General features: G+C 44.8%; 1 protein-coding gene across 1 annotated transcript; it reads right to left on the bottom strand.

The window, feature by feature from the left end:
• Positions 1 to 67: 67 nt before the first annotated feature.
• On the bottom strand, positions 68 to 27,806 carry CCT3 (chaperonin containing TCP1 subunit 3). Its single transcript, XM_005541453.4, has 14 exons — positions 27,658 to 27,806; positions 25,039 to 25,100; positions 23,763 to 23,813; positions 23,608 to 23,670; positions 22,094 to 22,190; positions 15,991 to 16,108; positions 12,132 to 12,318; positions 10,173 to 10,322; positions 8,747 to 8,879; positions 8,500 to 8,581; positions 3,130 to 3,310; positions 2,032 to 2,277; positions 1,649 to 1,780; positions 68 to 407 (listed from the first exon to the last, which is right to left on the bottom strand). The coding sequence occupies exons 1-14, from the start codon at positions 27,686 to 27,688 to the stop codon at positions 303 to 305; spliced, it is 1,638 nt and encodes a 545-aa protein (XP_005541510.1). The 5' UTR covers positions 27,689 to 27,806; the 3' UTR covers positions 68 to 302.
• Between the last annotated feature and the right edge of the window lie 98 nt (positions 27,807 to 27,904).

Genomic DNA, 27,904 nt, shown 5'->3' with positions numbered 1-27,904 from the left:
TTTTCTGCCTCCTCCTATTTGCCAGAAGATAAGAGAGATGGCCCAAGGTTGAAAAACACATAACAACTTTCTCAAATGACTTAGATTTAATCATCGGAAGCAAACTAAATGGAAACCTTACAATAGAGAAGAATTATATGTCAGTGTCTTTTGGAAAACTGAGCTGGGACAGAAAGGGACTGGGGGCTGCCCCCCAACCTGATCCCTTCTGAACAAAGACGTCCACAGTGTTCCTGGCACTCTGGCTCAGGAAAAGGGGAGACTCTGCTGGTTCTGTGCACTGAAGTAGCCTTGCCTAGCGCTCACTCCTGGCCAGCATCAGGAGCCCCGCCTTGCCGGCTCTGGTCATCGCCTTTCTTTTTGTGGCCTGAGACGATGTCATCAATTCGCAGTAGCAGAACTGCCGTCTAGAAGAAAAACCACAGATGCAAAGAGGTCAGCAGAGAAGGAAAGGACACTTTTCTTTCCTTTAGATCTATCACCTAGATCCTACTACAGAACTGCCATTTTGTCTGACATCTACCTTTTCAGTCTTTTATTCTTTTTTGAGATGCAGTTTCCCTCTTGCCACCCAGGCTAAAGTGCAGTGGCATGATCTCAGCTCACTGCAACCTCTGCTTCCTGGGTTCAAGCGATTCTACTACCTCAGCCTCCCAAGTATTTGGGATTACAGGCTCACACCACCATGCCTGGCTAATTTTGTATTTTTAGTAGAGACAGGGTTTCTCCATGTTGGTTAGGCTGGTCTTGAACTCCTGACCTCACGTGATCCACCTACTTCAGCCTCCCAAAGTGCTGTGATTACAGGCGTGAGCCACCATGTCCCACCTTTTCAGTCCTGAATGTAAAATGCAGTTCTCAGCCAGGCACGGTGGCACACACCTGTAATCCCAGCACTTTGGGAAGCCAAGGCAGGTGGATCACAAGGTCAGGAGTTCGAGATCAGCCTGGCCAACATGGTGAAACCCTGTCTCTACTAAAAATAGAAAAAATTAGCCGGGCGTGGTGGCAGGCACCTGTAATTCCAGCTACTTGGGAGGCTGACACAGGAGATTCGCTTGAACCCGGGAGGTGGAGGCTGCAGTGGGCCAAGACCATGCCACTGCACTCCAGCCTGGGCAACAGAGCAAGACTCCATTTCAAAAAAAGAAAAAACAATTGCAGTTCTCCCTAAGCAAGTGATACAGCTTGTGCTATGTTATCTTGCTTTTAGTATGAGCTAAAGATAATTAGGGATTATCTTAGGTATAATACCTTGGAGGAATATTCTGCCTTCTATACGCCTCCCTTCAAGACTAGACCAGGCTGGGCATGGTGGCTCATGCCTGTAACCCCAGCACTTTGGGAGGCCAAGGTGGGCAGATCACCTGAGGTCAGGAGTTCGAGACAGCCTGGGTAACATAGTGAAACCCTATCTCTACTAAAAAATATAAAAATTAGCTGGCAGTGGTGGTGCATGCCTGTAGCCCCAGCTACTTGGGAGGCTGAGGCACAAGAATCGCTTGAACCCGGGAGGCAGAGATTGCAGTGAGCTGAGATTACACCATTGCACTCCAGCCTGGGCGACAGAGTGAGACTGCATCTCAAAAAAAAAAAAAAAGAAAAAAAAAAAATTTAAACAGCATGTACATATCTTAGGGTGCCTTACCTCCACTGCTGTCTTGTAAGTCTGCAGCTTCACAGCCAATGGCTCCCATATGCCCAGTTCCTTCATGTCTACCAAAGTACCTGTCTCACCATTTACACCCCAGGTCTCACAGTTCTCCTGGGTGTGCTTGGCCTGCAATTGAAGGGGGAAAATAATCGTTAACAGGAAACATCAGGTAAAAAATGAAGTAAAAAATAATGGACTGGTATGGAAGGGATAGGGAAAAATGGCAATGACAGCAAACAAGTCAAAGACTAAAAGGAGAGAAAGATTTCAAGGAATAAACTATAAAGAGAATTTGGATAGCCAGATATGAACCTTCCCCTCAGGGCAAACACAGCTTTCCCTGCTCCATCAAGAGAAAAGCTTGGAGAGGAACTCACCCGAAGAGAGGTAAGTAGACGGATGGTGCTGGCCCCACAGTTCTGGATCAGGGTACGAGGGATGACCTCTAGGGCCTGGGCAACAGCCCTGTATGGCCATTGTTCCACACCAGTCATGGCCTTGGATTTTTCTGTCAAGGCATGGGCCACAGCCATCTCGGAGGCCCCACCCCCTGGCACCAGCTGAGGGTCCAGGAGAACATTGCGACACACTTGCATGGCATCCTGGAGGTTGCGTTCTACTTCCTTGGAGAAGCAAACAGACAGTATGAAGCCAAAGCTTGATGACTCATAAAAAAAAATCAGCGGCACCAAAAGGACTTCCTAACTGCCAAAGTTAATAAACCACCAAGAAGGGCAACTAGAAAAGGTACTTGGAACCCCTGCTGGGCAGGGCAGATTATTTATCTGAGAATATGTAACTCATGACTATAATATAGGGTGGCAGGGAGTGGTAACTGCAAAGGGTTTGGGGGTATCACCCAACCATAAAGTTAGGTCTTTATCCATTATGCTAGATTAGAGCAATAACCTATCTCATCCCCTGCTAGTTATCTGGAAATAAACAGCATGTGTCTTGCTAGATAAGAGCCAAAACCTATTCCATCCCTTCCTAGCTGTATCTTTTAGGAGGTTGCATGGTGTTGTACAAACTCTCCCACTTACTAGCTATGTGCCTTTGGGAAAGTTACTTAGCCTCAACGAGGAAAAAAAAAGTAATATTTATAACTTCAACATAAAAAATAAGAAAGCAGTTGTTGCCAGGGAGGAGGAAATGAGATATCTTGTTCAAGGGGTACAGAGTCTCAGTTTTGCAAGATGAAAAAGTTCTGGAGATCTCTTGCACAAGAACGTGAATATACTTAACATTACTGAACTGTACAATTAAAATGATTAAGATGGTAAATTTTATGCTTATTACAATTTTAAAAATTTTAAATTATTTAATTTAAAAAAGGAAGCAGAAAAGGAATTTGTGGCTATAAGTCCAAATTAAATAGCTATAAATGGACCACAGAATTATTTCAGGCCCTTTGGGAAACTCTCAAGAAGTCCAGTGATCTATTTCATCTGGTCATACATCCAAGGCTGACTCACCGAGAGAATCTCTTTGCTAGCCCCCCGGAGGAGAATGGTGCAGGCCTTGGGGTCTTTGCACTCAGTGATGAATGTAAAGTATTCATCTCCAATTTTCTTGATTTCCAAGAGGCCTGCTCCTGTTCCAACATCATCTTCTCTCAGTTCCTCTGGTCGGCTGACTATCCGGGCCCCACAGGCTCTATTGGATGGAAAAGGTGGGGAGAATCAGATGATTTCAGATACTTTTACCCATTTCCCTAGTCTCTAAGGTCTGTAGTTAGGGATAAGGGCAAAAGTGGGTTGCTGGAAACATCACTTAAGAGGTCTTGCCTGTCCGGTGAAAAAGATTTCCAGAGGGACAGGCACAGCGGCTCACACTTGTAATCCCAGTACTTTGGGAGGCCGGGCAGGAGGACTGCTTGAGCCCAGAAATTTGAGACCAGCCTGGGTAACGTAACAAGACTGTCTCTACAAAAAATAAAAAACTAGCTGGGCATAGTGATGCATACCTGTAGCTGCAGCTACTCAGGAGGGTGAGGTGGGGGATCCCTTGAAAACATGATACCAAGGATGCAGTGAGCTGTGACCATGCCATTGCACTCCAGCCTAGATAACAGGGTGGGACCCTATCTTAAAAAAAAAAAAAAAAAAAAAAAAAAAAAAAAACCCAAAAACAAACAAAAAAAACCACTGAAGCTGTCATTGCGTTACAGCAGCATTGCAGTTATGCCAGCAGCTGTGAAAACCCTGTGCTTTTTGAGAAATATACCTATTAATCTCATTGAAAATGCAGCTTTTATGTAGGTAAGAACAGCATACCTATATATGCTAATATGATTTGAGAAAACATGAAATCATTATGACACCTCATCAAAAAAGGAAGGTCAAAGATCTAAAGCTGGAGAATTTAATGCCAGCAAAGGATGGTTTGATAATTTTAGAAAGAGGTTTGTTTGGCTTTTAAAATGTCAAGATAACAGGAAATAGCTTCTGCTGACCAAGAAACAGCAGATATGTTCCCAGGGGCTTGGTGGCTCATGCCTGTAATCCCAACACTTTGGAAGGCCAAGCAAGGCGGGTGGATCGCTTGAGGTCAGGAGTTCGAGACCAGCCTGGTGAAACCTGTCTCTACTAAAAATACAAGAAAAAGTTAGCCAGGTGTTGTGGCACACGCCTGTACTCCCAGCTACTTGGGAGGCTGTGGCAGGAGAATCGCTTGAACCTACGAAGCAGAAGTTGTGGTGAGCAAGATCGCGCCACTGAACTCCAGCCTGGGTGACTGTGAGACTCTGTCTCAAAAAAAAAAGAGAAATCATTGAGGAGAAATGGTATCTGCCTAAATACAATTTTAATGTATATGAAAGTGACCTAATCAGGAAGATTATACCACAAATGACATTTATTAGTAAGAAAGAGAAGGGAGCACCAGGATTTTGTGCAAAGAAGTTAGCCTGTCCCTTGGAGGGTCAAGTTTATGTCTTGTGGTTGTACAACCAGGCCTGGACAATAAGAACACTTTTTCTGGATTGCTTCCATCGATGCTTTGTCCTTTAAGTCAGGAAGTACTTTTCCACAAAGGGACTACTTTTGAAAGTGCTTCTGATATTGGGCAATGCCCATGGATACCCAGAGCCACATAAGTTCAACACTGAAGACATTCAAATACTCTAGACCAGACAGTCAGAGAAAGACCTGTAAGGCTTATTACACATGGTACTTCATGTAAAGAACCGTTGGCTGGGCATGGTGGCTCATGCCTTTAATCCCAGCACTTTGGGAGGCTCAGGTGGGCAGATCACGAGGTCAAGAGATCGAGACCATCCTGGCCAACATGGTGAAAACCCATCTCTACTAAAAATACAAAAATTAGCTGGGCATGGTGGTGTGCACCTGTAGTCTCAGCTACTCCAGAGGCTGAGGCAGGAGAATTGCTTGAACCCAGGAGGCAGAGGTTACAGTGAGCCAAGATCACACCACTGCACTCCAGCCTGGCGACAGAACAAGACTCTGTCTCAAAAAAATAAAAAATAAAAAATAAAGTCAACATTATGAAAGAGAGCCCCAACAAAGAGAATATGATGAAAATATGAAAGGATTATACTACTGAAGATACCAGTTGTTATAGAAAAAGCCTTATGAAAGCCATCAAGCCCAAAACAGAAGATTTCTGCAGGAAGAAACTGTGTCCAGATGTTGTACATGACTTTGTAGGATTTATGACAGAGCCAATCAAGGAAATCATGAAAGAGACTGGATGTGGCTAAAAAAATTGGTGTGGGCCGGGCGCGGTGGCTCAAGCCTGTAATCCCAGCACTTTGGGAGGCCGAGGCGGGCGGATCACAAGGTCAGGAGATCGAGACCATCCTGGCTAACACGGTGAAACCCCGTCTCTACTAAAAATACAGAAAACTAGCCGGGCGCGGTGGCGGGCGCCTGTAGTCCCAGCTACTAGGGAGGCTGAGGCAGGAGAATGGCGTAAACCCGGGAGGCGGAGCTTGCAGTGAGCTGAGATCCGGCCACTGCACTCCAGCCTGGGTGACAGAGCAAGACTCTGTCTCAAAAAAAAAAAAAAAAAAAAAAAAATTGGTGTGGTGGTGGTGAACGGTTTCAAGATATGAATCTTGGAAAAATTAAAGAGCTAACAGACAATACACCAGAGGAATTAACAGAAGATGACAAGCCAGGTGCGGCAGCTCACACCTGTAATCCGAGCACTTTGGGAGGCTGAGGCGGGCAGATCACCTGACGTTGGGAGTTCGAGACCAGCCTGACCAACATGGAGAAACCCCGTTTCTACTAAAAATACAAAATTAGCTGGGCATGGTGGCTCATGCCTGTAATCCCAGCTACTCAGGAGGCTGAGGCAGGAGAATCGTTTGAATCTGGGAGGCAAGAGGTTGTGGTGAGCTGAGATTGTGCCATTGCACTCCAGCGTGGGCGACAGAGCGAAACTCCGTCTCAAAAACAAAAACAACCAAACAGAAGAAGACTTGATGGACACGACTGCTTCCAAACCAGTGCCAGACGATGAGGAAGAGGACGTAGAAGAAGCAGTGCCAGAAAACAAACCGACATCAGACAATCTGGCAGAAGGCTTCTGATTATTCAAGACTGCTTTTGACTTCTTTTACAATATGGACCCTTCTATGATAGAGGCACTGAAACTGAAACAGTGGAAGAGCAACCGGTACTATACAGAAATATTTTTAGAGAAATGAAAAAGCAAAAGTCAGACAAATTACGATGTATTTTCATTGAGCTACACCGAGTGTGCCTCCTGCCCATCCTGCCTCCCCTTCCACCACTCTTCTGCCTCTGACACCCAAGACAGAAAGACCAGCCCCTATTCTTCCTCCACAGCCTATTCAACATGAAGACGATGATGACCTTTATGATGATCTACTTCCACTTAAGGCATAGTAAATGTGTTATCTCTTCCTTATGATTTTCTTTTTTTGGAGACGGTGTTTCACTCTTGTCACCTAGGCTGGAGTGCAATGGCACCATCTTGGCTCACTGCAACCTCCGCCTCCTTGGTTCAAGCGATTCTCCTGCCTCAGCCTCCTGAGTAGCTGGGATTACAGGCATGCACCACCACACTCAGCTAATTTTTGTATTATTATTAGAGATGGGGTTTCACCATGTTGGTCAGGTTGGTCTCAGACTCCTGACCTCAGGTGATCCACCTGCCTTGGCCTCCCGAAGTGCTGGGATTATAGGCATGAGCCTGTAATAAAAAAATAACATTTTATTTTCTCTAGCTTACTTTATTGAAGCGAATACAGTATATAACACATATGATGTACAAAATATGTGAGTTAATTGTGTTATTGGTAACGGTTCAGGTCAACAGTCAGCTATTAGGAGTGGGAGAGTTAAAAAATTATACATGGATTTTCAACTCCTTAGGGGCTGATTCCCCTAACCCCCAAGTTGTTCAAAGGTCAACTGTACACCTAAGGCAACTAGTCATCACTACTATAACCAGATATGGTTGAATTAAAAATATACTATGTGGTTACTAAAATTTGGACAAATTAGTTCTCATGCATATCTAACATGTACATATTTCAACTAGAGAATTAGAATGTGCAAAAAAGAAAGAAAAAATTAACATGTCTATACTATATAATGGTAATTTCTAGATACAACCCATCCTGTACAGCCCAGTTGAGTCTCCAGGCCAATAATAGGACTGTACCAAAGATGCAAACGTCAAGCAAGGAGGAAGGCGAATAAGCATGTAAGTATAGTCGGCCCTCTATATCCGCAGGTCCCGCATCCAGATTCCACCAACCAAGCATCGATAATATGGCAGGGGGTGGGGTGGGGGGACGGACAATAATACAACGGCAAAAATAATATAAATTTTAAAGACAATACAGTATAGCAACTATTTATATAGCATTTACATTATGTTAGGCATTATAAGCAATCTAAAGGTGATTTAAAGTGTAAAGAAGGATGCGTATAGGTTATACACAAATACCATGCCATTTTATACAAGGATTAAGCATCCAAAAACTTTAGTATTCAAGGGGGGATCCCAGAACCAATGCCCCATGGATATCAAGGGATGACTGCATACGTCTGACCCAAGTTTAATGAATATAGGACTAATTGCTTATTTGGCACTCCCTCCAACTCATGGGCATGTGAAGTCAACTATGTGTATGCATGTTAATACCCTTTGGGGTATAAAGGTATAAAAGATGATTTGGATCTGTGATATATTATGTTGGGGTACATTTGTCAGCTTTTTAATAAATTAGTATTAAAAACGAATGAACTTTGCTGGGCATGGTGGTGCATGCCAATAGTTCCAGGTACTGGGAAGGCTGATAACAGGATGACTGCTTGAGCCCAGGAGTTTGAGACAGGCCTAGCTAATACAGCAAGACCTCGTCTATTAAAAAGAATGGTCTCTGAGCACAGACATCAGCGCAAAAGTAGTGAATGCAATCTAGAGTTGCATAAACAGCAGCTAAGGATGTAGTTGAAGAAACTGATGGTTCTGCTATAATCCAGGCCACTTAAAACAGGCTATTCTGGAAATGTTCATTCAAAAATCATCATAATGACATTAAAAAAAAAACCTCTTTGATAGGCAGTTATTTAGAAATGTAATGGACACCCACCAAGGTAGCAATTACAGATGTCTAAGCACGAGCTGCTCACTAATGGTTAGGGGCAGCACAGATGAGACTCATGCAGTAAATAACCATTGGACTAGAGGACTTCTGAAGAGGGCAGGCAGCTAAGCCAAGGTTATTTCCACCTGTTACTGTATCCTTTATTAAACCTTTTCAGGTAATGATGACTATGTTATACAACTACAAAAAGGAAACACACGGGAAGAAAAGTCTTATTTTTACCTGGCCTACTCACCTAGCGATGCGATTATTGTCTGTCTTCCGGACTCTGCGGATGGCTGTGATATTGGCCCGCATGAGGTAGTGCTGAGCTAAATCTACAAATCCAAGAGTACAGATGTCAAACTGGGTTCTGAACTGGTTTTATAATCAAAGTACTCTAACCATCATGCTATTACGCCTCTGCCAAACATGAGGGGAAAAAACAAATCACCCACCCTCATCTACCTCAAAGGTAGGCTGGAAAAATTAACAAGTCCCACCTGAGATGCCCTTTTCGGTGATGACCACATCGGGTTTCAGTTGGATAATGTCCTCACAGAGCTGCTGGATGTACTCTTCTTCCATTTGGAGAATTCGGGTGAAGTCTTCCTCTCGTGTAATCTCAATGTCAGTCTGTGTGGTAAAGGAAAGACACGATTTTTTTTTTTTTTTTTGAGACGGAGTCTCACGCTGTTGCCCAGGCTGGAGTGCAGTGGCGCGATCTCGGCTCACTGCAAGCTCCGCCTCCCGGTTCCCGCCATTCTCCTGCCTCAGCCTCCTGAGTAGCTGGGACTACAGGCGCCTGCCACCGCGCCCGGCTAATTTTTTTGTATTTTTAGTAGAGACGGGGTTTCACTGTGGTCTCGATCTCCTGACCTTGTGATCCGCCCGCCTCGGCCTCCCAAAGTGCTGGGATTACAGGCTTGAGCCACCGCGCCCAGCAAAGACACGATTTTAAAATCCCTGGACTGGTGAAGCTCTAAGGGTCCTACTATACTCCCTCCACCCACGTCTCCCACGTATCTCAGACTCAGAATTATGTTAAAGCCATGACCTCAATACCTCTGTAAGCCAATTTAGCTCTAGTTATATCATTATAAAACAACCAGAACTGAAAGTCACACAGCAATTAGTGTTGAGTCTGGCCTTTCTAAGGTCTCTGACCACCCAGTCCAATCCTACATCTGTCCTGGCAATGTGCATGAAAATTCCAGGCCTTAATTCTTCCCACTAACTGATTCTTGTTCTTTCCAAATGTGATGGAGCCTTGTGAGCCTCCTGCACCCTAGATTTTTTTTTTTTTTTTTTTTGAGACAGGTCTTACTGTTGCTCAGGCTGGAGTTCAGTGGTGTGATAACAGCTCCCTGCACCCTTGACCTTCTGTGTTCAAGAATCCTCTTGCTTCAGCCTCCTTAGTGGTGGGGACTACAGGCATGTGCCACCACGCCCAGTTAATTTTTTAAAATAAAGACAGTATTCGCCATGTTGCCTAGGCTGGTCTTGAACTCTTGGGCTCAAGCCATCCACCCACCTTAGCCTCCCAAAGTGCTAGGATTATAAGTGTGAGCCACTGCATCCAGCTGAAATTCTCCTTTAGTACTTCAAAGCTGAATTAACTCCTACCTTATGTTCCCCTGGTACATTAGGAAAGGTCGCATGATAGTATAAAACAAGCCAAACACGACCAGGTTCAAATCTTGATTTTGGCCAATACCAGCTGTATTCCTTGAGCAATTAACCTAACTTGTCTGAGCTTCAGATCCCTCATCTATAAAATGGAATCAATACCAACTAAAGGACTGTTCTAAGAGTCAGTGTACACTATGCACCCAGAAGGCATGCAGTAAACATACCTTTTATTTCTATTGTTCATATTTGTAGTCAGATTCTTGCATCTACTTTAAGGAACAAGGCCAAGAACCTTACCTGGCTTTCTCCTTTCTTGTATTCCAGAGAAGAATCCAAAAGCACAATGCGAGGGTTCTTGATATAGCGCCGCATGCGTGGATGGGTCACATCCTTGTTAATCATGACTCCACGCAAGACACAGGAGTCTTCAATGATGCCCCCAGGTATCTGAACAAAAGACAACTGCACTTTATAATCCACAATCAAGAGACAATTTCTTAATTTCCTTCCCAGATGTTCATCTTTCCCAAATAGCCACTGTTTCAGGTTTCTAAAGTTCCTTTCTTTGATGAAGTTCAAAAATATGGTTGGAATCACGTTTTTTCCCCACTAGGAAATACACCAATTTTAGACCATGACACTCAACTTGAAGGTCAGCTGAGACCCACAGAAATTCAATGACTTGACAAAAGACTTAGAGGGGCTTATGAGTCAGGCACAATGGCTCACACCTAAAATCCCAGCTACTCAAGAGGCTCAGGCAGGAGGATCCCTCGAGGCTGAGAGTTCAAGACCAACCTGGGCAACACATTGAGACCCAATTGCTATTTAAATAAATAAGGGCTTAGGTCTCTCCAATTAAAAAAAAAAAAAAAAAAAAAGCTGCCAGAGAATTTTAGGCTTGGGGCTCCATCTACTGGCCACAAGCTATACTACTAAACTTTTTGATCTTAATGAAACTTAGTAGAGGAGAGAAAGCTTTCTGGGGCTTACCATTATAATAGTACTATATAATAGAGCCCTTGTTAAGCTTATATCCTGATCAAATGACTGATGTATGCAAATACACAAACATGGAGACACCAATAAGCCTGTCCCTTGTCCTTATAAACCTTGTGTAGGGATAGCAGTGAAGGTAACAACAAAATTATTTCAGGATGGTAGCCTCTTTAGGTTTTTGTTTCCAGGCAGCAAGTACAGTTCTTTCCATTTTTTTTTTTTTTGAGACAGAGTCTTGCTCTGTTGCCCAGGCTAGAGTGCAGTGGCGCAATCTCAGCTCACTGCAAGCTCCGCCTCCTGGGTTCACGCCATTCTCCTGCCTCAGCCTCCAGAGTAGCTGGGACTACAGGCTCCCACTACCACGTCTGGCTGATTTTTTGTATTTTTTTTTTTTTTTTTTTAGTAGAGATGGGGTTTCACTGTGTTAGCCAGGATGGTCTCGATCTCCTAACTGCATGATCCACCCACCTCAGTCTCCCAAAGTGCTGGGATTACAGGCGTGAGCCACTGCGCCCGGCCAATTCTTCCCAGTTCTAATTAAAGGTACCTTGTTCTGGCCAGGTGCAGTGGGTCACCCTGTAATCCCAGCACTTTGAGAGGCCAACATGGGCGGATCACCTCAGGTCAGGAGTTCAAGACCATCCTGGCTAACACAGTGAAACCCCATCTCTGCTTAAAATACAGAAAGAAATTAGCCGGGTGTGGTGGCGGGCATCTGTAATCCCAGCTATTTTAAAGGCTGAGGCAGGAGAATCACTTGAACCTGGGAGGTGGAGGCTACAGTGAGCTGAGATTGCGCCACTGCATTCTAGCCTCTGGGCGACAGAGCAAGACTCCATATCAAACAAACAAACATACCTAGCCCTGATTTAAAACTATTTCATTCAAGTAGGGTGCGATGGCTTATGCCTGTAATCCCAGCACTTTGGGAGCCTGAGGTGGGAGGATCACCTGAGGCCAGGAGTTCAAGACCAGCCTGGGCAACATGAGACCCTCATCTCCACAAAAAGAAAAAAAAAAAAAATAGCTGGGCACAGTGGCATGTGCCTGTAGTCCTAGAAAATCAGTGGATTTGCTTGAGGCCAGGAGTTTGAGGCTGCAGTGGGCTATGACTGTGCCACTGTACTCCAGCCTGGGCAACAGGGTGAGACTCTGTCTCAAAAACAAAACAACACTAAAAACAAACTATTTCCTCACAAGTGAGATGACTCATGCTAAGATATAATTTGACCCAATGTATACACTGTGAAAGTTTACCTTTTCCACTTTTGCGTATTTTTTTATGTCAATCTCTTTCCGACCATTCTCCTCAAACTGTACCGTCTTGACAGCATCCAGGGCAATGTTGCAAGCCAAAGATGACCATCGACTGATGGCTTTGGTAGTAATGGAGCTGTTGATGATGTTCAGCATCATATCACTGTCATTGATGTCAACTGGGATACTAGAGAAAGAAAACCAGACGATATGTGAAGAAGGCATGTTAGATATGTAGAGATGTGCCTCATCTATACCGCAGTGACTATAATAATGGACCAAGAGGCAGAACACGGGGACTTGTTCTTTTGGAGGAAACAAAAAGGACATTAGGAGGTAACCTTTATCCATTCCTCTGTCTTTCAGCAAGATTACAACTCATCTGTAGAAGGTGCCTTAATTCCCTGAGCAACCCTTTACACTTACATACAAAGATTATAGTAAAATAATTTGTTCCTTATCTTCTGCTTCAACCAAGTAAACTTTTCAACTTTTACAACTCAGATCAAGACACTTTTTTTCTATGAAACTCTATCCTGTAACTAGCCAACTTTAAGAGTTTCATCAATCATTCATTTTGAACAGCAAATTTTATTTTTTAACTCATGGTGTGCCACAGTGGTCAAAGATGACCACCAACTGGTCATCTTTGTGTTTTTATGTTACTGTAAACACATTTTATGTATTTTCCATTTTTATATTAATTTCAGTCTCTCCTCACAAGATACTTTCACATAATGCTAAAATATCTTTTTTGGCCGTGCACGGTGGCTCACACTTGTAATCTCAGCACTCTGGGAGGCCAAGGCAGGCAGATCGCTTGAGGTCAGGAATTCGAGACCAGTCTGGCCAATATGGTGAAACCCCAGCTCTATTAAAAATACAAAAATTAGCCAGGAGTGGTGGCCTGTGCCTGTTGTCCCAGTTACTCTGGAGGCAGAGGTTACAGTGACCTGAGATCGTGTTACTGCACTACAGCCTGGGCGACAGAGATTCCGTCTCAAAAAAAAAAAAACAACACCAAAATAAACCAAATTCCTCTTTTAACAGTGAAAGGCACATAATATACCAATTATTAAATGGTTGAATTATGGACTTTTGGGAAGAAGCAATGACTCCAAAAGTAGTATCTAAGATAAAGGGGGCTGGGTGCCATGCTTCACACCTATAATCTCAACACTTTGGAAGACTGAGGAGAGCTTGAGGCCAGGAGTTCAAAATCAACCTGGGCAACATAGTAAACCTTATCTCTATGAAAAATAAAAAAAATTAGCAGGGCGTGATGGACACATCTGTAGTCCTAGCTACTTGGGAGGCTGGGGCAGGACTGTTTAAGGCCAGGAGCCGGAGGCTGCAGTAAGCTGTGATTGCACCACTGCACTCCAGCTTAGGCAACAGAGTGAGACCATATCTCTAAAAAATAAATTTTTGGGGAGGCCGAGGTGGGTGGATCACCTGAGGTCAGGAGTTTGAGACCAGACTGACGAATATGGTGAAACCCCATCTCTACTAAAAATACCAAAATTAGCTACGTATGGTGGTATGCACCTATAGTCCCAGCTACTTGGGAGGCTGAGACAGGAGAACTGCTTGAACCCAGGAGGCAGAGGCTGCAGTGAGCCAACATCGTGCCACTGCACTCCAGCCTGGGCAACAGAGCAAGACCCCCCACTGCCCCCCAAAAAATGTTTTTACATAAGACTAAAGTATTCTAGGTAGGCAGTTATTACTTGATTAAAAAATATATATTTTGGGCCAGGCACGGTGGCTCATGCCTGTAATCTCAGCACTTTGGGAGGCCAAGGCAGGCAGTGGGCAGATCACCTGAGGTAAGGAGTTTGAGACCAGCCTGACCAACTTGGAGAAAAACCCCATCTCTACTAAAATTACAACACTAGCCAGGCCTAGTGGCACATGCCTATAATCCCAGCCACTCAAGAGGCTGAGGCAGGAAAATTGCTTGAAGCCAGATGGCAGAAGTTGAGGTGAGCCGAGATCCAGCCACTGCATTCCGGCCTGGGCAACAAGAGTGAAACTCCATCTCAAAAAAAAAAAAAGCTTTCTAAGGGTGCAGCTCCACACAATAAAATCTCTAGGTACCTCTACATTCTCACAGAGCTTACTGCATAAAAATAATTAAACACTTCATTCCTTAAGTGTGCCAGACAAAGATATTAGTATACAACTTGTTTAAGAGCAGGCAGTATATGGCTGGGCACGGTGGCTCACGCCTGTAATCCCAGCACTTTGGGAGGTCAAGACAGGTGGATCACCTGAGGTCGGGAGTTCGAGACCAGCCTGACCAGCATGGAGAAACCCCGTCTCTACCAGAAATACAAAATTAGCTGGACGTGGAGGTGCATGCCTGTAATCCCAGCTACTTAAGAGGCTGAGACAGGAAAATCGCTTGAACCCGGGAGGCGGAAGTTGTGGTGAGCTGAGATCGCGCCATTGCACTCCAGACTAGGTAACAAGAGCAAAAACTCCATCTTAGGAAAAAAAAAAAAAAAAAGCGCAGACAGTATAATATAAACCTCACCAAATTACTAAATACTTATGCATCTAGTGACTCAACCATATGAGTAGAACATTTAAATAAAGAAAAGAAAAAAACAAACAAACTATTTCCAGTCAGGCATGGAAAAAAGAATACATTATCGATTTTTATTTTTTTTTGAGACAGAGTTTTGCTGTTTGCCCAGGCTGGAGTGCAATGGCGTGATCTTGGCTCACCACAACCTCCGCCTCCCGGGTTCAAGTGATTCTCCTGCTTCAGCCTCCTGAGTAGCTGGGATTACAGGCGCATGCAACCACGCCTGGCTAATTTTTGCATTTTTAGTAGAAATGAGGTTTCACCATGTTGGCCAGGCTGGTCTCGAAATCCTGACCTCAGGTGATCCACCCACCTTGGTCTCCCAAAGTGCTAAGATTACAGGCATGAGCCACCGCGCCCAGTCCAGGTCTTACTTTTTATTTTCTTGAGACAGTCTCACTCTGTCGCCTGGGCTGGAGTGCAGTGGCACAATCTCAGCTCACTGCAACCTCCTGGGTCCAAGCAATTCTCCTGCCTTAGCCTCCTGAGTAGCTGGGATTACAGGCACCTACCACTATGTCCAGCTAATTTTCTCCACTTTTAGTAGAGACGAAGTTTCACCATGTTGGCCAGGTTGGTCTCTAACTCCCGACCTCGTGATCCGCCCACCTTGGCCAAAGTGCTGGGATTACAGACAGGCACGAGCCACCGGGCCCTGCCAAGTTTTACTTTTTAAACAAAAATGTTTATTCAAGACCTGCTCTACATGACTCCACACGATGTTAAACCTTAACTAAAATTCTCTGAAGCTAGAGGTAATATATGCTTTTTTTTTTCTTCTGAGATGGAGTTTCACTATTATTGCCTCGGCTGGAGTGCAATGGAGAGATCTTGGCTCACTGCAACCTCCGCCTCCTGGGTTCAAGCAATTTTCCTGCCTATCCTCCCGAATAGCTGGGGTTACAGGTGTGCGCCACCCATACCCGGCTAATTTTTTTTTTTTTGAGACAGAGTCTTGCTCTGTTACCAGGCTGGAGTACAATGGGGTTCTCTCAGCTCACTGCAACCTCTGACTCCTGGGTTCTGGAGATTCTCCTGCCTCAGCTTCCCGAGTAGCTGGGACTACAGACATGTGCTACCATGCCCAACTAATTTTTTGTATTTTTAGTACAGATAAGGTTTCACCATGTTGGCCAGGAAGGTTTCGATCTCCTGACCTCATGATCCACCCACGTAGGCCTCCCAAAGTGCTGGGATGACAGGCATGAGCCACCAATTCTGGCCAGTATCATATTTGATACTACCTATTTCTTGCCCCCAAGATACCTGATTTTCTTTAGGGTGCTGATCATATCATCCAATGCCTTGCGGTAAGCACTGATCACCACTGTTGGGTGCATCTGCTGCTCCAGGAAGTGCTCAGCTACAGATAGCATTTCCCCTGCTGAAAAAGATATAAGCACCACAGTAATATTTAAAAGTATCTGGATAACAAGGCAAGTAACTTCATTATTCTTCCAAAAAATACTCTCCTAAATCAGACTCTCCCAAAAGATATGACATTTGGCCATTCATACTATTCCAAATTTTACACTTTGTGTAAGACAGGGCAATTCATACAGAAAACATCCTTGCTGTCCATTTTTTAAAAGACCAGGCTGGGCATGGTGGCTTATACCTGTAATCCCAGAAATTCAAGATCAGCCTGGGCAACATAGTGAGACCCTGTCTTTACAAAAAAAATTAAAATTTAGCTTAGTGTGGTTGTACGAGCCTGCGGTCCCAGCTACTCAGGAGGCTGAAGTTAAGAGAACCACTTGAGCTTGGGAGGTTGACAGTGCAATAAGCCTTGACTGCACCACTGCACTGGGTGACAGAGTGAGACCCTGTCTCAACAAATAAAATGATGAAAGAATGATTCCAGGGCTTACTTACTCTCTTTATCTTTTTAGTTTTTTTTTTTGAGGAGTCTCGCTCTGTCACCCTGGCCGGAGTGCGGTGGCGCAGTCTCTGCACACTGCAACCTCTGCCTCCCAGGTTCAAGCGATTTTCCCGCCTTAGCCTCCCAAGTAGCTGGGATTACAGGCATGCACCACCACACCCAGCTAACTTTTGTACTTTTAGTAGAGATGGGTTCTACTATGTTGGTTGGCCAGGCTGGTCTCGAACCAGGTGATCTGTCTGCCTTGGTCTCCCAAAGTGCTGGGATTACAGGCGTGAGCTACTGCACCTGGCCTTCTCTTGATCTTTCTAAAAAAAAATTTCCCTAAAGGCAATAAAATAAAAATGCACAAAAGAAAAACTGACTTGTTTATTAGTACCTTAATACCTTAGGATCTAGTCAAACTGCTGGAACTAAAAACAAAACACACAAAAACTTACATTTGAAAGAATATTCAGGGTTGGATGCGGTGGCTCACACCTGTAATCCCAGCACTTTGGGAGGCTAGGGTGAGTGGATCACTTGAGCCCTGAAGTTTTTAGGCCAGCCTGAGCAACATAGCAAAACCCTGTCTCTACAAAAAAAATTCAATTAGCCAGGTATGGTGGCATTTGCCTGTAGCTACTTGGGAAGCTGGGTTGGGAAGCTCATTGAGCCTAGAAGGTCAAGGCTGCAGTGAGCCGTGATCACGCTACTGCACTCCAGCCTGGGCAATAGAGCAAGATTTTGTTTCAAAAAAAGAAAAAGTTAAAATTTAAAAATGTGCACAATTAAGGCTGGGTGTGGTGGCTGACGTCTGTAATCCTAGCACTTTGGGAGGCCAAGGCAGATGGATTACCTGAGGTCAGGAGTTTGTGACCAGCCTGGCCAACATGGTGAAACCCTGTCTCTACTAAAAATACAAAAATTAGCCGGGCATGATGGCAAGTGCCTGTATTCCCAGCTACTTGGGAGGCTGAGGCAGGAGAATCGCATGAACCACGGAGGTGGAGGCTGCAGTGAGCCAAGATTATGACATTGCACTCCAGCCTAGGTGACAGAGTGAGACTCCATCTCAAAAAAAAAAGAAAAAAAGGCCGGGCGCGGTGGCTCAAGCCTGTAATCCCAGCACTTTGGGAGGCCGAGACGGGTGGATCACGAGGTCAGGAGATCGAGACCATCCTGGCTAACACGGTGAAACCCCGTCTCCACTAAAAAATACAAAAAACTAGCCGGGCGAAGTGGCGGGCGCCTGTAGTCCCAGCTACTCGGGAGGCTGAGGCGGGAGAATGGCGTGAACCTGGGAGGCGGAGCTTGCAGTGAGCTGAGATCCGGCCATGGCACTCCAGCCTGGGCGACAGAGCGAGACTCCATCTTAAAAAAAAAAAAAAAAAGAAAAAAAAAAGAAAAAAAAGAAAATGTATACAATTCACCCGCTGGATGAGGGATTATTGGTAAAACATCTCCTTCTTTTAAAATTTGTCTTTACCCAGGACTTTGGGGAAGCCGAGGCAGGCATATTGCTTGAGGCCAGGAGTTTTGAGACCAGCCTGGACAACATGGTGAAACTGTCTCTACCAAAAATACAAATATTAGCCAGGTGTGTTGGCGGGTGTCTGTAATCCCAGTTAGTTGGGAGGTTGAGGCATAAGAATTGCTTGAATCTGGGAGGCAGAGGTTGCAGTGAGTGGAGGCTGTGCCCAGGCACCCCAGCCTGGGTGACAGAGTGAGACTCTGTCTCAAAATAAATAAATTTGTCTTTACTTTCTAATAGACACACACAAAATAACACATACATAGATATAAATGCACACACAAAAAAGCCTGTTTCTAGAAAAAGTGTAAAGAGAGTATTGTAAATATTCTTTTTGTCAAAAGCCTTTTGCACAAATTGCTTGTACTACCTGCTTATTGGCAGGTAAAATAAGCTTTTAGAAATGTACATAATATGTTATTCATTAGTTTGTGCTCCAGTGTTTGAATTCAATATATATATATATATATATATTTTTTTTTTGAGATGGAGTCTTTTGCTCTGTTGCCCGGGCTGGAGTGCAGTGGCCGGATCTCAGCTCACTGCAAGCTCCGCCTCCCAGGTTTACGCCATTCTCCTGCCTCAGCCTCCCGTGTAGCTGGGACTACAGGCGCCCGCCACCTCGCCCAGCTAGTTTTTTGTATTTTTTAGTAGAGACGGAGTTTCACCGTGTTAGCCAGGATGGTCTCGATCTCCTGACCTCGTGATCCGCCCGTCTCGGCCTCCCAAAGTGCTGGGATTACAGGCTTGAGCCACCGCGCCCGGCCTGAATTCAATATATTTGGTTTCAATTCCTAAGTGTCAATCATGTATATTGAAAGAAAAATAAGCCGGGCTCCCTGCAGCCTCCACCTCCAGTGTTCAAGTGATTCTCCTGCCTCACCCTTTCTGTTAGCTGGGATTACAGGTGCCCACCACTGTGCCCGGCTAATTTTCATAGTTTTAGTAGAGACAGGGTTTCACCATGTTCGCCAGGCTGGTCTCAAACTCCTGACTTCAGGTGATCCTCCTGCCTCAGCCTCCCAAAGTGCTGTCTCAAAAATAAATAAATAAATAAGTAAATTCAATTAGAAAAATCAGCTAGGCTTAGCCAGGCATGGTGGCTCACAGCCTGTAATCCCAGCAATTTGGGAGGCTGAGACAGGTGGATCATGAGGTCAGCAGTTCAAGACCAGCTGGCCAACATGGTGAAACTCCGTCACTACTAAAAATACAAAAATTAGCCAGGCACGGTGGTGGGCATCTGTAATCCCACCTACTCGGGAGGCTAAGGCAGGAGAATCGCTTGAACCCAGGATCAGAGGCTGCAGTGAGCTGAGATTGCATAACTGCACTCTAGCCTGAGTGACAGAGCAAGATTCCATCTCCAAAAAAAAAAAACACTTTGGGAGGCTGAGGCAGGAGATCGCTTGAGCCCAGGAGTTTGAGGCAAGCCTGGGTGGGCAACATGAGACCCCATCTCTATGAAAAATAAATAATAATTTTGATTAAGAACTTTATTTTTAGGTATGTGGGCCAACACTATAAATTAGCATCCCTTGGCTGGGCGCAGTGGCGCACACCTGTAATCCCAGTACTTTGGGAGGCCGAGGTTGGCAGATCACCTGAGCTCAGGAGTTTGAGATCAGTTCGGCCAGCACGGTGAAACCCTGTCTCTACTAAAAATACAGAAATGAGCCAGGTGTGGTGGCACATGCCTGTAATCCCAGCTACTAGGGAAGCTGAGGCAGGAGAATCACTTGAACCTGGGAGGCAGAGGTTGCAGTGAACTGAGATTATGCCAATGCACTGCAGCCGGGGTGACAGAGCAAGACTCTGTCTCAAAAAAAGAAAAAAAGAGACATGGTCTTGCTTTGTTGCTTAGGTTGCAGTGCAGTGGCACGAACACAGCTCACTGCAGCCTCAACCTCCTGCCTCACCGACCTCAGTATCCCCAACAGCTGGGACTACAGGTGTGTGCCACCACATCCAACTGATTTTTAAATTTTTTTATAGCAACGCGGTCTCTCCATGTTGCCCAGGCTGGTCTCGTGATCTGCCCACCTTGGCCTCCCAAAGGGCTGGGATTACAGGCGTCAGCCACCACACTTGATTGCAATCAGATTTTTTAAAACTAGTGTTTCTAGTATAAAAATTTTACTATCATCTTGACATTTACACAATAAAGGCAATAGGCCAAGATTTGAAAAATAATTCTTTATGATCCTATAGGAAGTAGAAAGATCAGTCTTTAAACATACATAGCCCAGGGTCATTATCCTAAAGATTTCATTTCTTATTATTTGCAACCCCCAAATCAATATTCATGACACTTTCATAGTCATTCATGGAAATTCACAGGATGGCAAAAAATCTGAGTCACCCAATGACAGACATTCCTAGGTGAGGTCAAACAAGGCCTTTAGCTCTCACACTGTAAAAAAAGTGTCCTTTATGCAGTATATTTAAGGTTATGTTTTTCACATTTTTCTTGATGATTTCGGTATTTATAACGGCTCACAAGTGTAGTGCTTCACTGCTATCTAACGCTTCTACATGCGAGAAGGCTGTGATGTGCCTTACAGAGAAAATACATGTTAGGTGAGCTTTGTCCAGGCACGAGTTATATTGCTATGGGCTATGAGTTCAATGCTAATAAATCAACTATATATATTAAATGGGCGTCTTGAAGACAGAAAACACATACAATAAGGTATATATTTATCAGTTGATGAAAGTGTGACCAGCCGGGCGCAGTGGCTCACGCCTGTAATCCCAGCACTTTGGGAGGCCGAGACGGGCAGATCACGAGGTCAGGAGATCAAGACCATCCTGGCTGACACGGTGAAATCCCATCTCTGCTAAAAATACAAAAACAAAAAATTAGCCGGGTGTGGTGGCGGGCACCTTGTAGTCCCTGCTACTTGGGAGGCTGAGGCGAGAGAATGGCATGAACCCAGGAGGCAGAGCTTGCAGTGAGCCGAGACTGCGCCACTGCACTCCAGCCTAGGCGACAGAGCAAGACTCAAGTCTCAAACAAACAAACGAACAGAAAAAAGAAAGTGTGACCAGAGGCTTATAGGTACTTAACCCTGTATTTTCTATAGAAGCAATGATTTATTATTTGCCAGTTCAGTGTTTGTGGTGACTTTATAGAATATTGTAACTTGTCCAGGCGTGGTGGCTCACGCCTGTAATCCCAGCCTTTTGGGAGGCAAAGGCAGGCAGATCACGAGGTCAAGAGATCGAGACCATCTGGCCAACATGGTGAAACCGTCTCTACTACAAATACAAAAATTAGCTGGGCATGGTGGCGCGCGACTACAGTCCCAGCTACTTGGGAGGCTGAGGCAGGAGAATCACTTGAACCTGGGAGGCGGAGGTTGCAGTGAGCCAAGATCTTGCCACCGCACTCCAGCCTGGTGACAGACTGAGACTCTGTCTCAAAAAAAAAAAAAAATTATAACTTACGGTGAATAAAGAGAATTAACTATTACTTTATCAGCCAGATTTGCATGGCTCACCCTATTCATATAAATTTTTTTTTTTTTGGAGACTGAGTCTGGCTCTGTCGCCCAGGCTGGAGTGCAGGGGCCAGATCTCAGCTCACTGCAAGCTCTGCCTCCCGGGTTTACGCCTTTCTCCTGCCTCAGCCTCCGGAGTAGCTGGGACCACAGGCGCCCGCCACCTCACCCGGCTAGTTTTTTGTATTTTTTAGTAGAGACGGGGTTTCACCGTGTTAGCCAGGATGGTCTCGTTCTCCTGACCTAGTGATCCGCCCGTCTCAGCCTCCCAAAGTGCTGGGATTACAGGCTTGAGCCACCGCGCCCGGCTCATATAAATGTTTTATACTCAATTGGAGAGAATACATAGAAAAAAACCAATAAGTTATTTAAATATTTGTAATTAGTGGATTGGTAACATAAATTCCTTCTTAAAATATGACGCGGGTGTTATTTCTAATTTTTCTTATCAATCTCCTATTCTCCTCTTACCAAGAATAATTACTGATGTGGTCCCATCTCCAACCTCTTCATCCTGGGTCCGGCTAATTTCAATCATGGACTTGGCTGCTGGATGCTGGACTTGAATCTAAAAAGGTAGATCACTAATGAATTCACACTATTCAAAGACTTCTTAACTCATGAAGCTTGGCCCTAACTCTTGGGCTTCTTGCTTCTATACGTACTTACTTTCCCTTTAATGTTTTACCATATCTTGAAAGATTAAAAATGGTACCCCAAATAGCTTAAGTAAAGCACTTTCCAAATTCTTTTTGGGAAAAAATGTATTACATGAACTCAACTATTAAAGTTTCCAGAGGACAGACCAATATCTTTTAGCTTATCTACTGGAGGCACCACTGTGGTTGAATTGTGTTCTTCAATAAGATATGTTGAAGCCAGCCAGGCACGGTGGCTCACACCTGTAATCCCAGCACTTTGGGAGGCGGAGACAGGTGGATCACCCGAGGTCAGGAGTTCGAGACCACCTGGCTAACGTGGCGAAACCCTGTCTCTACTAAAAGTATAAAAATTAGCCGGGGGTGGTGGCGCGTGCCTGTAATTCCAGCTACTCAGGAGGCTGAGGCAGGAGAATTGCTTGAACCCATGAGGCGGAGGTTGCAGTGAGCCGAGATCACACCACTGCACTTCAGCCTGGGTGGCGAGAGACTCCGTTTCAAAATAGAAAAAAAAAAAAAGATATATTGAAGTCATAACTCCCAGAACTTGTAAATTTTACTTTATTTTAAAATAGGGTTTTTGCAGATGTAACCAAGTTAGATACGGTCATTCTGAATTAGGGCAGGCTCCAAGTCCAATCACCAGTGTCCTTGTGTAAAAGACACACAAGGGGAATAACATGAAGACTGAGGCAGAAACCAAGTTCATGCCAAGGAAAGCCAGCAACCATCAGAAGCGAGAAGAAAAGTAGGGATCTTCCCGAGACTTCAGAAGGAGCATGGCCCTGCTGACGCCTTTATTTCAGACTTCTAGCTTCATTCTATAAGATAATCAATTTGTTGTTAATAAAAATGTTGGCCGGGCGCGGTGGCTCAAGCCTGTAATCCCAGCACTTTGGGAGGCCGAGACGGGCAGATCACGAGGTCAGGAGATCGAGACCATCCTGGCTAACATGGTGAAACCCCGTCTCTACTAAAAAATACAAAAAATTAGCCGGGCGAGGTGGCGGGCACCTGTAGTCCCAGCTACTTGGGAGGCTGAGGCAGGAGAATGGCGTGAACCCGGGAGGCGGAGCTTGCAGTGAGCCGAGATCGCGCCACTGCACTCCAGCCTGGGGCACAGAGCAAGACTCCGTCTCAAAAAAAAAAAATAAATAAATAAATAAATAAAAAATAAATAAAAATGTTGAAGCCAACCAGTTTCTGGTAATCTGTTATAGCAGCCCTAAAAAAACTAATCAGAGCCTGTATCTTAATAGGTCCCTTATGTTTATAGAACTGTCAGAAAGAAAAAAAGAAAAAAACAAAAACAAAAACAAAACACACCTCTCGAAGAATAGCATTGCCATCGTTGGTCATCACAATGCCTCCCATTGGGTCCAAAAGCATCTAAGATGAAAGCAAAAGGTATATTTAAAGTGTCCTAGATAACAAGAAGAAAAAAATTGTAGTCTAAGAGTTTTAGGAAGAGATAAGCCTACCTTCATCATGGACTTGGGTCCCAAACATGTGCGGATGATATCTGCAATAGTCTAATGGAAAGGGAACATAAAACATGCAAGCACAAATCAGAGGACAGTGTGAGAATGTTGGAGTAATAGGGGAAAGGGGCATGAACAACCCACAGAGCCAGTGTTTTATTTTATTTTAATTTCATTTTATTTTTAGATATGGGGTCTCACTATGTTGTTCAAGCTGGTCTCAAACTCCTGGGCCCAAGTGATCCACCCACTGCGGCCTCCCAAAGTGTTAGGATTACAGGCATGAGCCACTGCGCCCAGCCAGAGTCAGTGTTTTTAATGACACCCCTAAAGCATGGTTAGCAATCACTTTAGACACAGCATGCCACTTTAGATATAGCATGTGGCGGCCGGGCACGGTGGCTCAAGCCTGTAATCCCAGCACTTTGGGAGGCCGAGACGGGCGGATCACGAGGTCAGGAGATCGAGACCATCCTGGCTAACACGGTGAAACCCCGTCTCTACTAAAAAATACAAAAAACTAGCCGGGCGAGGTGGCAGGCGCCTGTAGTTCCAGCTACTCGGGAGGCTGAGGCAGGAGAATGGCGTGAACCCAGGAGGCGGAGCTTGCAGTGAGCTGAGATCCAGCCACTGCACTCCAGCCTGGGCGACAGAGCGAGACTCTGTCTAAAGAAAAAAAAAAAAAAAAAGGATACAGCATGTGGCTAGCTCTGTTGTTTTTCTCCCCTTGGGAATGCTTTCAGGATGGATACAGAAATGACTTTTCACAAGAGTAAGGGGGAAATGGCTCCCAGAGCTTCTGTTTCCCAGCAGTCCTTATTACTAGAAGTCCACGTCTTAGTATTTCTTTCCATGACAGTGGCCTCTACACCATCCTAAATCAGATATAAGGCTACTTCACTATTTCATTCAAAAGACATTTACCGAATATCTATTCAAGATCTACGGTGGGCACTAGGAATACAAAAGGGAATTAATAAAGTACTTCTGTTCAAGTAACTCAGTTTAGTATGGGAGACAAACACAAATAGAATACTATAAAACAATATACAGCAACAGAATAATGCACAATATGAGAAGATTATCAGTCCTAACTCGGAAGGGGAGGGCTTCCTTTCCCCCACCATCATCAGGAAAATGTTCTGAAAGAAGAGGTCAACTTTTCCCCTATTTGCTCACTCTATAAAGTCTAGATGCACAGGACACACGGCTATGACCAAATACCAGGGAAGATAGCTGGAGACAAACTACCATAAACACTTAAAAGATTTGTGACCTTGGCAGCATTGATGTTTCCAGATTGAACTTTTCTTCCAGATTCACGCTTTGTGTTCTGGCCTAAAATAGATAAAAACACAACAGTTAACAGCCCAGGACTGCCCCATCGTACCCAAGCTATTTATTTCCCAGTCTTTGAAAAATAAGAATGCAGGTTTCACGGTGTATCCACAGAGCAAAGCTTATCAAACTCTACACTTTAAATAAGTGCAGTTTATTATATGTCAACCATATCTCAAAAAACTGTAAACATATGTCCCTATGGCTGTTTACTTCCTTCTGTATTTCAACCCTTGATGTATTAAGAAATAACTTTGCAATCTTGGTTAATACTTATCTTCTAACCAAATATTCATATATTTACAGCAGGGATTCATAACCTGAGATCCATGAATGGGCCTTAATGGGATAGTGAACTCCCTGAGATTATGTGAGAAAATGAGAGAGACTGCAATTTTTTTTTTTCCCCCAGAAAAAGGATCCACAGCTATTTATCTTAAAGGGCTGGTGACCCTAAGAAATGACCATTCATTGCTTTATGTAAGCAGGGAAAGAGTTTGGGGATTCACATTTTCTGCTTGGATAGGGGGATCATACTCTAACAGGTTCAACATAATTAGTGATAGTGCCCCCACAGTACACTGTTTAGAACACACTCAACAGTATGCAAGATAAATTATATAGTCACCTCATAACTGGATGTAATAAGAAGGCCTCAGTAACCCATTTACCACCACTAAGAACTGACTACATACTTTAACTGGGAGCCTAATTGGTCACAGTCAACTAATGCCAGAGATTAATGCAGATCTGAAAGGAGCTTTGCAAATACACCACTCACCCCCAGGTCATCCCAGTGGAGACAAGCCAGTGGTTACAACCAAACCAACATAATGTTTATTTCCTTCCTCTCTCTAAATTACATTCCCTTACAATTTAAGTCTGTAAATCTTTCAATCCAGTCCCATCAAACCAAAACACCCACAATGCTTAGGATTTACATCTATCTCAGGGAGCTGTAACCAAAAACCCGCATGGACCTACAATCCATCAGAAACAAGGTTTTTTGTTTGTTTGTTTTTGAGATGGAGTCTCGCTCTGTCGCCCAGGCTGGAGTGCAGTGGCGGGATCTCGGTTCACTGCAAGCTCCGCCTCCCGGGTTCACGCCATTCTCCTGCCTCAGCCTCCTGAGTAGCTGGGACTACAGGCGCCCGCCACCACGCCCGGCTAATTTTTTATATTTTTTAGTAGAGACGGGGTTTCACTGAGTTAGCCAAGATGGTCTCAATCTCCTGACCCTGTGATCCGCCCGCCTCGGCCTCCCAAAGTGCTGGGATTACAGGCGTGAGCCACTGAGCCCAACCTGGTTTTTTTTCCCCAAAATAGCGTTAAGTTTTATTTTATTTTTTTCCTTAAAAGTTATTTCCCAGGTACAGAGATAATGAATAAAAACTCTGAAAGGCATTCAGTATACAGAAGACGGTAAGGGAGGAGAGATGGCTAGTCAGGCTCTGCAGATGAGGTACAGAAGTTACACACAGAATGGAAACATATCAAAGGAAGACAATGGAGGTGGTGCTCATTAGAAGAAATAAGGGACCAGGCGCGGTGGCTCACGTCTGTAATCCCAGCACTTTGGGAGGCTGAGGTGGGCGGATCACCTGAGCTCAGGAGTTGGAGACCAGCCTGGCCCACATGGTGAAACTCCAGTTCTACCAAAAACACAAAAATTAGTCTGGCGAGGTGGCGCGCGCCTGTACTCGCAGCTTACTCGGGAGGCTGAGGCAGGAGAAATGCTTGAACCTGGGAGGCAGAGGATGCAGTGAACAGAGATCGCGCCACTGCACCCCAGCCTGGGTGACACCGCGAGACTCTGTCTCAAAAAATAGAAAGAAAAAAAATAAGGGATCTTCCAAAGGGAAAAGATGACCAGTCGAGAAATCTGGGAAAACCCAACTGGTGAGTGGGAAAGATTACAACGCCGGGGACACGGAGGGAACGATTACATCTATGATCAGTGAAGCAAGTACGGTTACTTCTAGAACAGGGGTTGCTGTTCAAATGACTGTTACTGAAAATAAATGTAACGTAAAGTGACCAAGGATATTACCTATTCACCAGACCCTCTTCAAGCAGTCTGCCCACTTATCTCATTTAATTCTCACAATTCTACTAGGAAATACTATTAACTCCGTAACACAGATTGAAACATTTAAATGACCGCTACTAAGGGATGGGCCAAGGATATAAAGCTAGACCTAACTGAAAAAACAAAAAACATTATTCATGCAACTATATAGCGACAATCAGGCTAGAAAGGGTGCAGCGGCGGGGGAAGCGTGGGGACTGAGGGACAGAACGCGGAGTGGGAAGAGCTTCCCAAGACGAGCACACGTCAAGAAAAGAGGCTCGGCGAGAAAAAGGTCAGTTTGAGTTTGTGAAGAGAAGCGAATAGGTTAAGGGAAGAAAGGAAAGCGGGACACCGGGCTTCCAAAATGAAGATGATGACTGGAAGGCTCGGGGGCCGGGTCAGGGCGGGACGGAGCTGAGGCAACAGAAAACCATGGACGCAGAAGGGTGAAAAGGGAGTCCCTTTCCTGGTATCCCCAGAACTCACTGAGCACGAGTACGGGACGATGGCCCATCATGGCGGCGCGATGCAGAGCCGGGTACCCAGAGCTGGGCGAACCGGCAGAATCTTCTGGAGAGAGAGAACCAGACGGAAACCCAGAAAACGCTGCCTCCTCAGGGCTTACACCTTAACTCGCTACTCTCAAGGTAGTCACCAATCACCGCACCTATCTCATTGATCGGCACAAAAACAGACCAATTGACATCCTGAGTCCCGCCCTCTACGCAAGAAC

The sequence above is a fragment of the Macaca fascicularis genome, chromosome 1, assembly GCF_037993035.2.
Source record: "Macaca fascicularis isolate 582-1 chromosome 1, T2T-MFA8v1.1".
Classification (NCBI taxonomy): Eukaryota; Metazoa; Chordata; class Mammalia; order Primates; family Cercopithecidae; genus Macaca; species Macaca fascicularis.
This window is presented reverse-complemented; position numbering and strand designations above follow the sequence as displayed.

Bases quoted from the DNA above. Each gene is read 5' to 3' on its own strand.
- CCT3 (XM_005541453.4), bottom strand. From the start codon at position 27,688: ATGATGGGCCATCGTCCCGTACTCGTGCTCA. The intron at 1,781-2,031 runs GTGAGTTCCTCT...CTTCAATTGCAG, and splicing joins GTCTACTTACCTCTCTTCGG to GCCAAGCACACCCAGGAGAA. The intron at 408-1,648 runs GTAAGGCACCCT...TTTTTCTTCTAG, and splicing joins CTTACAAGACAGCAGTGGAG to ACGGCAGTTCTGCTACTGCG.